The sequence below is a fragment of the Drosophila suzukii genome, chromosome 3, assembly GCF_043229965.1.
Source record: "Drosophila suzukii chromosome 3, CBGP_Dsuzu_IsoJpt1.0, whole genome shotgun sequence".
Lineage (NCBI taxonomy): Eukaryota > Metazoa > Arthropoda > Insecta > Diptera > Drosophilidae > Drosophila > Drosophila suzukii.
In genome coordinates this window covers 11,162,077-11,177,256 of record NC_092082.1, presented here as the reverse complement: position 1 = coordinate 11,177,256, position 15,180 = coordinate 11,162,077, and the positions used below count along the sequence as shown (strand labels likewise).

The window sequence follows — 15,180 nt, the reverse complement described above, 5'->3', positions numbered from 1 at the left end:
AAAAGTGTTTATAAAAATCTGAAAGTAAAGAAGTTTAAGTTCATATATGCTTTAGATCAATTATAGTAAATATGATGATTCTTATTTCTACCAGTTATGATATTTCTTAAACTAGAAGTAATGAATTTCGAGTAGAAGACCAAAAAAAATATTTCTCAGAAAATATTTATACTTATTTAACCCATCATAAATTCAAGAGATAAAATATCCACAAAAATTCCCTATATTCTCAGGAAAATTATGCCAATTTATTTTTATTTTCCCTTCACGATCCCATCTCCACCGCATAACTAAACGTCTGCCAATGTTTTATTTCCAGAGTCTCGCACAGCGCCAAAGTGAACATCTATGGATTGCCTTACATACGCGAAATGCCAAAAATAACTGGGATTTCTGGCTCTGATTTGATTGTTAAATGTCCCGTGGCTGGTTACCCCATCGATAAAATTCACTGGGAGCGAGGTGAGCCATATACATATGTATAAACATATATATCTTTCCATTCGGATATGCGATATTTGCCATATATATATTTGGATATCTTTTTTTGGTCATTTCGATATTTTGCTTTATGCCTATTTGCCTTTTGGCCAGTTGTTTGTTATTAAAAATGGTATGTTTGTTATTGCGCATATCAGTGAAAATTATTAAAACTAAAAAATGAACGTTATTTTTTCGAAACTGTTTTCTTTCGGTTTCAAGCGAAATAAAATTTAAATTCGAATACATGTTCTGGATTTTTTTTCTTTTTTTAATTATTATCTTTGCGCGTTTGCAAGCGAGTGTGTCAACATGAATTCGTGTTTATCATGGCGAATATTGCCGAAAAGAAATATAATAATCATAAATATATACGAGTCAAGGCCCGCAGAAAGAAATACACTAGCGAGTTCTCATTTGAGGTGTTTAAATATTGAAACATGTAGTGCATTAAATATCAAGTTGACAGCTCACTGGATTTTCTTTTAATAAGTTTTATAGAATACCAAAGAAGTACATTTATATCCATTTACCTGGTAGAAAATAAATTGAAAGTATAAATTCAAAGACAATACAATTTCATGTATTTCCCCCAGGCTGCATCTATAAATCCGCTTTTATTTTTGCTTATTTCTTAACCAAAAAGCTCTTAAAAAACTTGTCTTCCTGTGCGGGTGCATGCAAATAAATTAAGCTAGCTACAAAATAAAAAAATAAAAAAGTAGAGACACCGAATGCTATATGGCCAGTCATAAATCGCATAAGTTTGTTTTATGTGGGCAGCCAAATTAATTGCCAACCTCGCTCCGCTTTCTCCAATTTCTCCCATTTTTTCTTCTATTTTTTATGGTGGGGTGGTTAAAAAAAAGATGGCCAAACACTGCCCATAAATCGCAGGCAGCGTGCCTACAACAATGGCACCTTAATTATCGAGCAACTGCAGCGCCTCGAGGATGCGGGAACCTACACGTGCATGGCCCAGAACAAACAAAAGCAAACATCCCGGCGAAATGTGGAGATCCAAGTGCTGGGTGAGTGGGTTTCACTGTGTTTTCCAATATTTAAAATTAGAAGTGCAAGTGGAAATAGAAGTAGAAGTATGTGTAGAGGCTGCAAAAAGCCGTTGCAGCTGCTACAATGAAACTATTCCAATTAGAGTGGCGAACGAAACTATGCAGCCGCAACAGCAAAAGCAAAAGCAAAAGCCACTATTTTCCCAGTTAATGCACATGCAGGGGGTGGTTTGTGGGTGGTTTAAGGGGGTGGCTAGGGGGCTGCTAGTGGGCCCAGCAGACCCACAATGAAGTCATTGACTTTTGTGTTCTGTCTGCGGCAACTCCGCCTCGTCATCCGCCGCCGCCCACTCCCCATTCTTTATAATAATTCACTCGGCAGCTGTTGCTAAGCCGCAGCTGCATTGATGCGAGTGCCACGCCCACAATTGGCACTACCCTGCCTCCAAACGCCCACCCGTACTCCTTGATTATCAAGCTCACTGGGTTTTGTGCTCAAGCCAACTGCCATGGCAATTGTTAGCCGGTTTTGCGACACTCCAAGTTTTTACTAGCCAAATGTTTTGGGCTTACGATTTGTGTTTCATGTTTTATGGCTTCCTTCCTTCCGTGTTTCAGTGCCTCCGAAAATCATGCCCATCCAGGCGATGACGAACATGCTCCGCGAGGGAATGCGCGCCGCCATCTCCTGCCAGATCCTCGAGGGCGACCTGCCCGTCAGCTTTCGCTGGGAACGCAACGGAAAACCGCTGATCGGCACTGGGTAAGATCTCTTATTAATGTATATGTACATCTCATAATTGTATATACTTAACTTTTAAGAATGCCTTGAAAATGTTATAGTGCAATTCAAAATTTTTCTCCTTGGAGCTTTCGAAAAAATTATATCTAAACTTAGGTTTACAATTTTTTACCATCAAAATTCCAGAGATATTTGATTTATTACACACTTATTACAAACTAACAAAAATGTTGTTATCAAAAAGGTTCGCAGGAAAACGAATGCTTAAAAAATTGTTTAATATATAATCCGACTTCTAATGATAATTATTTGATTTTATACATAAGTATGTTTTCAAAAATAAAGGTTTATCTGAAATTTTACAAAAGGTTTTACTGAAGTTTAAAAACATTAAGTCGCATTTGGTTCATCTAAAAAAATTTTAAGATATATTTGTTTGCTTTAAGTTGTTTGCACCTAATATAAAAACATTTATTTATAATATTATACCAACTCTTAAAGATCCCCTTTAAATTCTTCAAATATTTTTTCACAGCAATGAGGTGTTCCGGCGCCTGGACGAGTACTCGGCTAGTTTGGTCATCGAGCACATATCCTCCGATCATTCGGGGAACTATACCTGCATAGCGAGCAATGTGGCGGGCACCGAGAGATTCACCGTGCCCCTGACCGTAAATGTGCCCCCCAAGTGGATCCTGGAGCCAAAGGACTCCAGTGCCCAGGCGGGGGCAGACGTGCTCCTCCATTGCCAATCATCGGGCTATCCCACGCCAACCATCACCTGGAAAAAGGCCATTGGACCAACGCCCGGGGAGTACAAGGACTTCCTCTACGAGCCCACTGTGCAGCTATTTCCCAACGGAACCATTTTCTTTAAGAAAATCAGCAAGGAGTCGCAAGGTCATTTTCTGTGCGAAGCCAAGAATAATATTGGTTCAGGCGTGAGCAAGGTCATGTTCCTCAAAGTAAATGGTGAGTACCTCCTTTAGAATTTGTGATAACATAGTATCCTTAAATATTATTCTAAATTCAAACAAGTCAGTCATACTGGAACCTCTGAATATTTAAAAGAAGCTAAAAATAAATATAATTGTTTGCATGAAACTACATTATAAAACGTGGTTATATAAAATAGATTGCCCCTTAATTAATTTTAAGCCACACAACATATAACACACCTAAAGCCAACTGCCACGCCTCTTTCCGTACTCCCCAGTGCCCGCCCACTTTCAGACGAAGACGAAACAGATTTCGGTGGCCAAGGGCAAGCAGGTCCATGTGCAGTGCAACGTGCAGGGCGACAATCCCATCGACTTCAAATGGAAAATCCAGACAACGCAACAGTATCTCGACGAGTCGCTGGATTCCCGGTAAGAGTGTCCCCCCTTCCCCCCTTTTAGGGAGTTTTCCCCACCCATGGTTGTCTGCGTGTCTGGCGAAATCAATTCCAAGTCGATTGCAAACAACAAATTGGTTTTAATTAAAGGAGTTCTGTCGTTGCTCGGATTTCGGTTTGAGTTCTGGTCCTAGAAATGGGAATGGATACCAGTACTTGGCCAGAGCCTAACTCAATTTTCGCCAGGCAATGAGTTCTGAGTCTCTCGGTGTCTGCCTTACATTTTCGCAATAGGAATTCTCATATTCCAGACTCCAATCAAGGGCTTTCAGCAGCTTCTCGTATTTACTAATGGCCATATCACGCTTGCTTAAATTTCGACTAACCAACTGGATTTATTTAAAAAAGTCGGGGATGCATGAGCTTTAAAGATTGATTTAATATATCAATTTATAAAATATTTTAAAACTGAAAGTCCTTTTAAAACAATGGAAATAATATAGATGGATAGGTTCATATCCATAATCACTTAAAAATATAAAGCTTATAAGTTATGTGGAGGTAAAGTAAGAGAGATTGTAATATAGGTCAGACTAGAATTTGTAATCTAAACTTAAAAGTAGTGCTCTTATAATATAATCTAATTCTTGAGTTGATAACTATTTTTTTACAAGTATACTCTCTTAAAAAACTTTATAAACCCCTGCCAGCAAGGCAGAGAAAACTCGAGCCTGCAGTTGCCATTTAGAAATGCCATTTTCCTGGGCTTATAGTTAAGATTCAGTTCCATTTTAGTGCCCACTTGTGTCCTTGTGTATTTGTATTTATATTTGTGTATCGTAAGTGTTTTAATGTATATGTATTTCCGGCTTTCTCTTTTCTTCCGGCCCACACCATCACCACCATCACCACCACCACCACGACAACCCACCTGCCTTTGGCTTGGCAAACAACTGAATATGCACATGCGTTTTATTTATTTATGCCATTTGCACACGCACACCAATGCCACGTGTGTGCGCGTGCATGTGCGTATCTGTGTGTGCATTTCGGACTCGTATGTCTTCGTCTTTGTCAACAAAACTACAACTGGCACACCAACACCAACACCAAAAACAACTCCAACAACAACAACGTGGAAAACATTGTTATAAAATTGCATTGCATCGCTCACGTTGCGCAAACACGTATTCACATCTACGTATCCGTATCTGCATCTCCATCTGCAACTGCAACTGCAACTGCATCCGCATCCGCATCTGCATCTGTATCTGTGTTTTTGGCCACCGCGTCTCTTAAATGCATTTACTTGCATATAAATCACGCACACACACAGCTACACAATAAGAGATCAAGAGCTCGACGACGGAATGGTCTCCGAATTGGGCATTTCGCACACATATCGCCAGGATACGGGCATTTATATCTGTCAGGCGAGCAATGCATTCGGACAGGTAAGTTGCAAGGCTGACACTTTTGTGTGGCACTCGACATCGGAGCCGTGATATTATTATGTATCGCATTGGGCTGACTTAAATCAAACTGTCGTTGGACTAATGGAATTGGGCCGAGCTCTAGTTCATTTCGATCGGTAGCTGCTACGTAGTCAGTTCTGTAAAAGCGATAAATCACTAGGATACACAGGGAAAAAGTTTAGTTTAATATACTTAAAATTAATATGCGTTCAGAAGAGAATATCTGCAGTGTTCATCGAAAAATAAACATAGATTGTACCTAAAAGTATGCTTCGAAAACTATGACCTTTATTTAAAAAACAGAATTGCTATTAAAATTCACCCAACATTATTTATTTAAAGAAAAAATAATTACCCTATCCACTTATTTATTATTTGACTAAGAAGAAAATGCAATCAATATTTATCAAAATATCACAGTGCCTTAAAGTATGCCTCAAAAATTATTAAACTTTATTCTCTAATCAAAGTAGCTGCTTAAATAATTTAATATCTTAATTTTAACTTATGAAAAAATACACTAGCAACCGTGTTTCTTTATCGAATAACTTTTATTGTCCATTAAAATTCTGGACAATTTAATTCCAAAAGAGCGTAACAAAAATTTTTTTTGTAAAACAACATTTAATAAATTATTTATTACGTTTTTTTTGGGGTGTACGTAATCTATAAGTTCGCCTGCCAACCTGCAGCACGCACAACTCACACACTGTCAGAAAAGTTTCGTCCCAGCCCCGTCTGTCTGCAAGTTGGCCCGAAATTCCGCACCCCCCTCCCCACTGTTAACCCTAATTTATGGCAATTTGAATGAGACTCAAACAGCAGCTGCAACTGGCTGCCTGTCATGACTTTCACTGGGCGCAAATGAACTCTTAATGCGCCAACTCGGCCCAAGTCCGTCCCCATTACCATGACCATCACCATCACTATCACCACTATCACCATCATCATCATCATAGTCATCAACCGAATAGCTAGGCGAAACTGACACAAGCCCATTCGATTTTTGGCAGGACGAGATGTCCATCCAGCTCATCGTGCAGGAGGTGCCCGAGCAGCCGAAGAACCTCCGCATCAACTCGCAGCAATCGCGCAGCCTGCAGCTCACCTGGAGCCAGCCCTTCGCCGGAAACAGTCCCATCGAGGAGTACCACATCTATTACAAACAGATATCAGGTGAGAACAAGTAGATTAAAGCTATTAGACATTAAAGAAAGTTAGATCTAGGATGAGGAACTTAAATTTTACACTTGTTTTACACTTTTACAAATTTAGGAGGCAATGGCACCATTTTTGATACATTTACAAAAAATTTGTTATGTTTTCTAAAGCAAAAAAAATTAAAGTAGACTTCAAAATTAAAAAAATTCAATGATATTAGAATAAAAGTATCTTTAAACACCTTAAAAATAGGCAAAACAATATATTATATACCACCAAACATTACGTATACGCCTAGTTATGTTCAAGGTCTGATGATTGCGTATCCGCCTAGTAGACCCGTTAAAATTAAAAATGTTTTACAAATGGTTTAAAAGCACTAATACTGTGCATTAACAGGCATAAAAGATATTTCAATTAAATTGGTTGAGATAAGAAAGGTTTTTAATTTGAAAAATGTGTACATAATGTGATAACTGTCAATTTAATCAATACACAAATAATTAGATTTCTATTCTCCATCAGACATTTGGCAAAATGCGGAGCACCTGACCATAGCCGGAGCCCAGACCGTGATCAACATCCAGCAGCTGCGTCCGGCGAAGGCCTACCACATCCGGATGTCGGCGGAGAACAAGCTGGGTGCCTCCGAGTTCTCCGAAGTGGTGCAGGTGACCACGCTGGAGGAGGTGCCCTCAGGTCCACCACTCACCGTGCGGGCTGATCCCAAGAGCTCCACCGAGGTATTCGTGACCTGGGATGCTCCGGAGCGTGATCACTGGAATGGCATTCTGCTCGGCTACTATGTGGGCTACCAGATGTCCCTCACACCGGAGGACAAGGAGGTGAATCCCACGCAGGGCTTCAGCTTTAAGACCGTCGAGGTGCGATCCCATTTCGGTGGCGAGACAGTGCTGGCCAACCTCAACAAGTTCACCCAGTACCATGTGATTGTCCAGGCATACACCAGCCAGGGCAGCGGACCGCCCAGCAAGGAGATTTCTGTGCAAACAATGGAGGACGGTGAGTGTTCAGAGATGAGGATGTAGGAGTTGGCAGGAGTTGGAGCCACCTGGCTCCCATTGATTGCATTTGTTAATTGCCCGTACACGAAATCTCACCTGGTCTTTCAGATAAAGTCTGGGTAGGCACTGAAAAAAATACGCCAAGAGCTGAAGGTTTTATTTAAATTTAATTTCCTTTTGCACCTTAACTAATTTAATATACTGATAAATAAAAAGAACTCCAAATATAATAATATTTAAAGAAAGCCTTTAATGGAAGCTTAAATTTATATACACTTCAAAGACTATTTTAAAATTGTTTGTCTTTGTGAATTAACTGAGAACCTTGGCTGTTTGTCTCGTAAAATATAAAACTTTTAAAATTCGAGAAGCACTGCCATCATTTTCGATTTATTTTCTAGTAATTGAATTAGTTCTTCCCAAGCATTTTACGTACTACATTTTTTAGTGTGACAAACAGGTTTATTAAACTGTTTCCCATTTTCAACCTCCTTTTTGCAGTTCCCTCATCCCCGCCTGAATCGCCGCAGTGCGATGTCCTAGGCTCCACATCGATTTACATCACCTGGTCACCGCCGGACATTGATGGCCAAAATGGAAAAATCAAGGGCTACAAAGTGTTTTACATATCGGTCGACGAGCTGTACGGTAAGTCTATTATGCTCCTCCCTACCCCCCAAATACTTTCACATTTACGGTCGAGAGGTCATGGAGTCGAGGGGTTCACTTCAATACTCCATCACACGGAAGTACTTATCATGGACTTAATACGTACGATATCGATAGCCTATTAAATCAGCCTCTGCTTAAGATTTAAAAAAATGTATTACTTAAAAGAACTTAATCATAACATGCCTTACATTTTTATTTTAATTAATTTTGATAAACATTTTTGAAATACTTGAATAAATTCATTAAGTCTGAGTTATTACGAAGGAATGTGTAACTTGCAATTTAACAACCCATTACCCGGAATCCTGGGTCCCTTTCAATTACTTTCAATTATTATTGGGACTCGGTCGCATTTATGCAATACCATCGATGGTCAATTACCGAGCTGGAATGTGTCCAGAATGTTGTCGACCGCTTGTGCAACTTATTTTTGAAATTTATGGCACTTGCCAATTAATTAGCCCACTTCATGGTCCTCATATTTCCAATCAGTGCTAATTGTTCTCGTCTCTCTTTCTTCTGGGTGCTCCTGCTCCTGTTCCTGCTCCTGCTGCACTTCCTCGGTTACACGTGCTCAGAAACCGATCCGGAGGTTGTCAAGTCAACAAATCAATACGTCACCATCGAGAATCTGCGCAAATACACCAACTACACGGTCTGGGTTTTGGCTTACACCAAAGTAGGCGATGGCATGAAAACCAAACCGTTTTATTGCCGCACCCACGAGGATGGTAAGTGGCATTCGGTTCAATGAACGCAAACGAGGTGCGGCACGCCCCCAATCCCTTCCAGCCCGTCCTGCCCATCCTGCCCATCCCAAATCCTCGCCAGCCACCTCGATTCGTTGTCGTTGCCGCGCTGGCAATTTCCATGCAACACCGTGCACACACCCATCTGCTGATATATACATTTATTCATATACCACATACATATATCTATATATATATATTCGTGCATTTATTTGTGCAATCGCAATTGTGGAATGCAGTGCCCTCCGCCCCGCAGGCCATTAAGGCGATACCCGCGTCGAGCTCGAAAATCATTATATCCTGGCTGCCACCCGACCTGCCCAACGGTGACATTGTAAGTCTATTTTTGTATCGCCAGGGGGATATTATTGGTTTGACTTGGTCAGGGAAGGCTGGTCAAGGTCACCCTTATCAGATCGTTAAACCAATATTTATTTAACACTTTTCCTATTGATTATTTGCTAACGACTGCAGCAAACGAAATTTATCATAACAAGAGTTGTCTTAAGATTTTATCGCTCATTTACTGAAATCAAGTTTTTGGAGTAAAGTATTCAGAAATGTTATTATGTTATCTTATTATATCATATCTTGAATCAACAGAGCGCGAGAAGTGCTGGAAGACATACGACACTTGACAACTTGATATACGTTTATCACGATATTTATCTTAAAAATTAGCGATATGAACGAGTTTTTTATGAACGAAATACCATAAATGAGTGATAACCTGGGTTATCTTAAGATAAGCTGATCAAGAAACCTGTTCGAGTGCAGATTTCTGAATAATCTTATCTGAAGTAATGTTCTGGGGGAATCGTTTGGTTTGGATGAAACTAAGAAACTAAGGAAAATAAGAATACATTTTAATGGGTTATAATGAACATAAGATTAAGGCTAATGTTTCCCAACTAATTATTTTTAAATCTTTCGTTAAATTTTACATATATAATTTAATTGATTTTTCCTTATTTTAAAATTTTTGTTAAATGGTTAATATCCCCTTCTCCCCATCAGACGGGCTACACCTTCTACATGTCCATGCTGGAGGGCGGCCGCGAGGAGGGCACCCACAAGCGGCTCCTTGGACCCTTTGTCGAGATGCACGAGACGGTGCGCACCCAGGAATCGGCCACGTACCAGTTCTGGCTGACTGCCTCCACCAAGATGGGCGAGGGCGAGAAAACGCAGGTGGTCACGGTGCCGCCGAACAACAAGGTTCCCGCCCGGATTGTCTCATTCAGCCAGCGCATAGTCACGCCCTGGAAGGAGCACTTGGAGCTGCCTTGCCGCAAGGTGGGGGCTCCGGCTCCGGTTACCATTTGGCGTCAGGATGGACACAATATGGAGACGAGTGCCCGCAAGACGATAGCCAAGAATGGCACCCTCTACATGAAGGAGTGCCAGGCGAGTGATGCCGGTAATTACACCTGCAGTGTGGAGAACACCTGGGGCAAGGACGAGATTGTCTACAATATAGTGGTGAAGGTGCCACCAGAAGCACCCAATCTCACGGTGATAAACGCGTACACGGACAGCCTGCTCCTGGAATGGATGGACAATAGTCATGGCGGTAGTCCAATCCTGGGCTATGTCATTAACTACAAACGGGACAATGGAGATTGGGAGGAGCTGCAGGTGGACTCCAAGACCACGTCGCACCTGCTCACTACCCTGTGGTGTGGAACTCGCTACCAATTGTACATCACCGCCTACAACAAAATTGGAACAGGTCTTCCGTGCGACATAGTGAACTCCTATACCAAGGGAAATCCTCCCGTGCAGCCAAAGCACTCCCAGATGATCACCAATAATTCAACGAGCGTCACTTGCTGGCTGGACTCCTGGGGAGATGGTGGCTGTGGCATCCTGTACTTCATGATCGAGTCGAGGGTTTACGGACGAACCTCGTGGGCGGTGGTCTCCAATCACATTCCGCCGACGGAAAGGATATACACAGTGAGCGATCTGGTTCCAGGCACTAAGTATCAGCTGAAAGTCACGGCCCACAATAATGCCGGTTCCACAACGGCCATCTACAACTTTACCACACTGTCTACACAAGGAGGTGGGTTTGGGAAATGCACTCTTTCTTTTAGGGAACTAATGCTATATTATATCTTTAGTTATGTACAACAACGACCACTCTACACCTGTTTCCCACCTGAGCGACCTGCCCTTCTATGCCAACTTCAAACTACTGCTGCCCATATGCTTTTCCCTACTGATGTTGCTAGCTTTGATTGGTGCCGCTTTATTTCTCAGAAAACGAAGTAAGTCCACTGATAAACAAAATTTTAACAATTTAACTTTTATCACTAAGATGTGTATGCTAAAAAGGATAAAAAACTTAATTTAAAGAGATCTGCCCATGAAATAAAAAAATTGCAATTTTCAACATCTATCTAACGTTATTCAATATTATTGGAGTAGTTATAATAAAGAATAAACAACAATATTATGAATATAATTATATTTAATTAACATTTTTTAAAATATTTTTTTGCAGAACTAAGCAACCAGGCCCGTCTGGCCAGTTCCTCCATGTCGGAGTCGCCCTCGCTAGCCAACCTTCAAAACAAACAGAATCGGGATCAACAGTACTTGGCCGTGCGATGTAATCCTGGAACCTCCGCTCCACGGGGATCCAACTCCAATGATTCCGGGAGTTTTGGCAAGGCGGAGGGCAACGAGTACATCGAGGACATCTGCCCCTATGCCACCTTTCAACTGAACAAGCAGACCTATAGCGAGAGCTCCTACAGCGGCAATGTGTACAGTGGTCCCTACCACTCGGTGCGCGGATCTTTTGTCTACCATGATGTCAAGCCGGAAAGCTATCACGTGAGTACAGTAAATATCGCTAATAAAATATTATACGTTTATATAAAACGTATTGGAAAAGAAAGGAAAATTATACTAATTTTTTAGTGGTTTTTCCATCGTAGTTCAGTCAAATCAAGGCGTACAGCTAAAAGACCAACTGTTTTGAGCAGCTTGCTTCAATTGCTATTGATCCCCATCATTTTAAGGAAGATTTATTTTTTGCCAAATTTTTTCATTTTTTGTAAGGGGGTACTCGGTTTTTTTTGGGATTCAGATTTTGATCAAAAATACTAATTTTGTAGTGGTTTTTGCATTGTAGTTCAGTCAAATCAAGGCGTACAGCTAAAAGACCGATAGTTTTGAGCAGCTTGCTTCAGTTGCTATCAATCCCCATGTCTTTAAGAAAAATTTATTTTTTGACAAATTTTTTCATTTTTTGTAAGGGGGTACCCCAGTTTTTTTGGGATTCAGATTTTTGTCAAAAATACTCATTTTTTAGTGGTTTTTCCATCGTAGTTCAGTCAAATCAAGGCGTACAGCTAAAAGACCGACAGTTTTGAGCAGCTTGCTTCAGTTGCTATTGATCCCCATCATTTTAAGGAAGATTTATTTTTTGCCAAATTTTTTCATTTTTTGTAAGGGGGTACTCGGTTTTTTTTGGGATTCAGATTTTGATCAAAAATACTAATTTTGTAGTGGTTTTTGCATTGTAGTTCAGTCAAATCAAGGCGTACAGCTAAAAGACCGATAGTTTTGAGCAGCTTGCTTCAGTTGCTATCAATCCCCATGTCTTTAAGAAAAATTTATTTTTTGACAAATTTTTTCATTTTTTGTAAGGGGGTACCCCAGTTTTTTTGGGATTCAGATTTTTGTCAAAAATACTCATTTTTTAGTGGTTTTTCCATCGTAGTTCAGTCAAATCAAGGCGTACAGCTAAAAGACCAACTGTTTTGAGCAGCTTGCTTCAATTGCTATCGATCCCCATCCCTTTAAGAAAAATTTATTTTTTGACAAATTTTGTCATTTTTTGTAAGGGGGTACCTCGGTTTTTTTGGGATTCAGATTTTGGTCAAAAATACTCATTTTTTAGTGGTTTTTCCATCGTAGTTCAGTCAAATCAAGACGTACAGACAAAAGACCGACAGTTTTGAGCAGCTTGCTTCAATTGCTATCGATTCCCATCACTTTAAGGAAGATTTATTTTTTGACAAATTTTTTCATTTTTTGTAAGGGGGTACCCCAGTTTTTTTGGGATTCAGATTTTTGTCAAAAATACTCATTTTTTAGTGGGTTTTCCATCGTAGTTCAGTCAATTCAAGGCGTACAGCTAAAATACCGACAGTTTTGAGCAGCTTGCTTCAATTGCTGTCGATCCCCATCAATTTAAGGAAGATTTATTTTTTGACAAATTTTTTCATTTTTTGTAAGGGGGTACCTCGGTTTTTTTTGGGATTCAGATTTTGGTCAAAAATACTCATTTTTTAGTGGTTTTTGCATTGTAGTTCAGTCAAATCAAGGCGTACAGCTAAAAGACCGATAGTTTTGAGCAGCTTGCTTCAGTTGCTATCAATCCCCATGTCTTTAAGAATAATTTATTTTTTGACAAATTTTTTCATTTTTTGTAAGGGGGTACCCCGGTTTTTTTTGGGATTCAGATTTTTGTCAAAAATACTCATTTTTTAGTGGGTTTTCCATCGTAGTTCAGTCAATTCAAGGCGTACAGCTAAAATACCGACAGTTTTGAGCAGCTTGCTTCAATTGCTGTCGATCCCCATCAATTTAAGGAAGATTTATTTTTTGACAAATTTTTTCATTTTTTGTAAGGGGGTACCTCGGTTTTTTTTGGGATTCAGATTTTGGTCAAAAATACTCATTTTTTAGTGGGTTTTCCATCGTAGTTCAGTCAATTCAAGGCGTACAGCTAAAATACCGACAGTTTTGAGCAGCTTGCTTCAATTGCTGTCGATCCCCATCAATTTAAGGAAGATTTATTTTTTGACAATTTTTTCATTTTTTGTAAGGGGGTACCTCGGTTTTTTTTGGGACTCAGATTTTGGTCAAAAATACTCATTTTTTAGTGGTTTTTCCATTGTAGTTCAGTCAAATCAAGGCGTACAGCTAAAAGACCGACAGTTTTGAGCAGCTTGCTTCAATTGCTATCGATCCCAATCCCTTTAAGAAAAATTTATTTTTTGACAAATTTTTTCATTTTTTGTAAGGGGGTACCTCGGTTTTTTTTGGGATTCAGATTTTGGTCAAAAATACTCATTTTTTGTGGTTTTTCCATTGTAGTTCAGTCAAATCAAGGCGTACAGCTAAAAGACCGACAGTTTTGAGCAGCTTGCTTCAATTGCTATCGATCCCCATCCCTTTAAGAAAAATTTATTTTTTGACAAATTTTGTCATTTTTTGTAAGGGGGTACCTCGGTTTTTTTGGGATTCAGATTTTGGTCAAAAATACTCATTTTTTAGTGGTTTTTCCATTGTAGTTCAGTCAAATCAAGGCGTACAGCCAAAAGACCGACAGTTTTGAGCAGCTTGCTTCAATTGCTATCGATCCCCACCATTTTAAGGAACATTTATTTTTTGACAAATTTTTTCATTTTTTGTAAGATATAGGTCAAAAATACTCTTTTTTTTCATTGACCATATTTTTTGGTAACCATTCTTGAAATATAATCTACTTGCAGTCCAAGGAACCGGAGTACACTAAAGTGCGTCGAAAAGTGGGTCGTCTCAGGGATCCCCATTCAGAAAGCCAAGGTAGCTATGACATGGTTTCACGATCACCCCACCCCCGCCATTTGTACAATCCCTACTCCTGACCCCGGCCCAATGATCCTAGCTAGCTGTAAGCCAAATTGAATCATCGATTGTCACAGTCGCATCCCATCCCATCCAAAATAATCCTCTGAGCCCTTCGTTTAACCCATCTGTTTCTCATTGCTCTCAACGTTTTTCTCCATCCACATTCGTACATCATCTCGATAAAACCAACAAACAACGTACAAATCCATCGAATCGTACTAAACTTTTTAGAATCGGACAATCCAGGTTCAACAGATTCCGAAGTTAGGAAAATCCTAACGCTTCACATCCCAATTACAGAATATGACACACTCGGCTCCGAGTCCGACAATGATGTGTCTGCACGCGCTCTAAACTCGGCCAAGTATCGCGCACAACGTGGTAAGTGGGCGGGGGGATATAATCCTTATATAAGGCATAAAATATTTTCAAAGTTCTCTGGACATATATCTAAAAAATCCTGACGGGAAATACATTCTTAGAGTCCCAATTTTTGTGTAATACTAACATTACATAAAAATATTGATAACTTAAAAGAATTACATGATCCTTTTCAAAACTTTTCAATTTTCAAATATTTTAAAACATTGAAAATTTAAAAATTGTTTCAAGATCATTTTCAAAATTGTAAAGCGAATTTCTAGTTCTTATAAATGACATATCATAAATCTGATGACTAACATCTTACTATGCACTTACAGATACCCAGGATGAGACTTCGTCCTCCTCCGAGACCACGCCCACTAGCATGACCCGGAAGTCAAAGCCGCCCTTCGCCGCCCGGAAGGCGGGAAAACCGGGTACGAGCGGAAAACGGCACGTGCGAAGTTCCAGTGGCTATTCGAGCCACAACGAAGAAACTACTTTTAGGTAAGTGATCGCGAGGATGTGAC

At 39.9% G+C, this 15,180-nt stretch overlaps 1 protein-coding gene across 8 annotated transcripts in view; it reads left to right on the top strand.

Annotated features, from left to right (window-relative positions):
• Dscam4 (Down syndrome cell adhesion molecule 4) overlaps window positions 1-15,180 on the top strand; it is a 50,553-nt gene that overhangs the window by 33,423 nt on the left and 1,950 nt on the right. For 4 of the 8 annotated variants that reach the window (XM_017078710.4, XM_017078711.4, XM_017078709.4 and 1 more), the window contains exons 15-31: window positions 320-462; window positions 1,350-1,511; window positions 2,112-2,256; window positions 2,771-3,207; window positions 3,452-3,605; window positions 4,908-5,025; window positions 6,060-6,222; window positions 6,733-7,230; window positions 7,734-7,880; window positions 8,483-8,635; window positions 8,893-8,987; window positions 9,671-10,721; window positions 10,780-10,926; window positions 11,163-11,497; window positions 14,170-14,242; window positions 14,519-14,668; window positions 14,989-15,157. In XM_017078710.4, the coding sequence (XP_016934199.2) occupies window positions 320-462; window positions 1,350-1,511; window positions 2,112-2,256; window positions 2,771-3,207; window positions 3,452-3,605; window positions 4,908-5,025; window positions 6,060-6,222; window positions 6,733-7,230; window positions 7,734-7,880; window positions 8,483-8,635; window positions 8,893-8,987; window positions 9,671-10,721; window positions 10,780-10,926; window positions 11,163-11,497; window positions 14,170-14,242; window positions 14,519-14,668; window positions 14,989-15,157 (4,140 nt within the window). The remainder of the gene's footprint in view (window positions 1-319; window positions 463-1,349; window positions 1,512-2,111; window positions 2,257-2,770; window positions 3,208-3,451; window positions 3,606-4,907; window positions 5,026-6,059; window positions 6,223-6,732; window positions 7,231-7,733; window positions 7,881-8,482; window positions 8,636-8,892; window positions 8,988-9,670; window positions 10,722-10,779; window positions 10,927-11,162; window positions 11,498-14,169; window positions 14,243-14,518; window positions 14,669-14,988; window positions 15,158-15,180) is intronic. The other 4 variants (XR_010653901.2, XR_010653902.2, XM_017078716.4 and 1 more) reach the window with 3 other exon arrangements.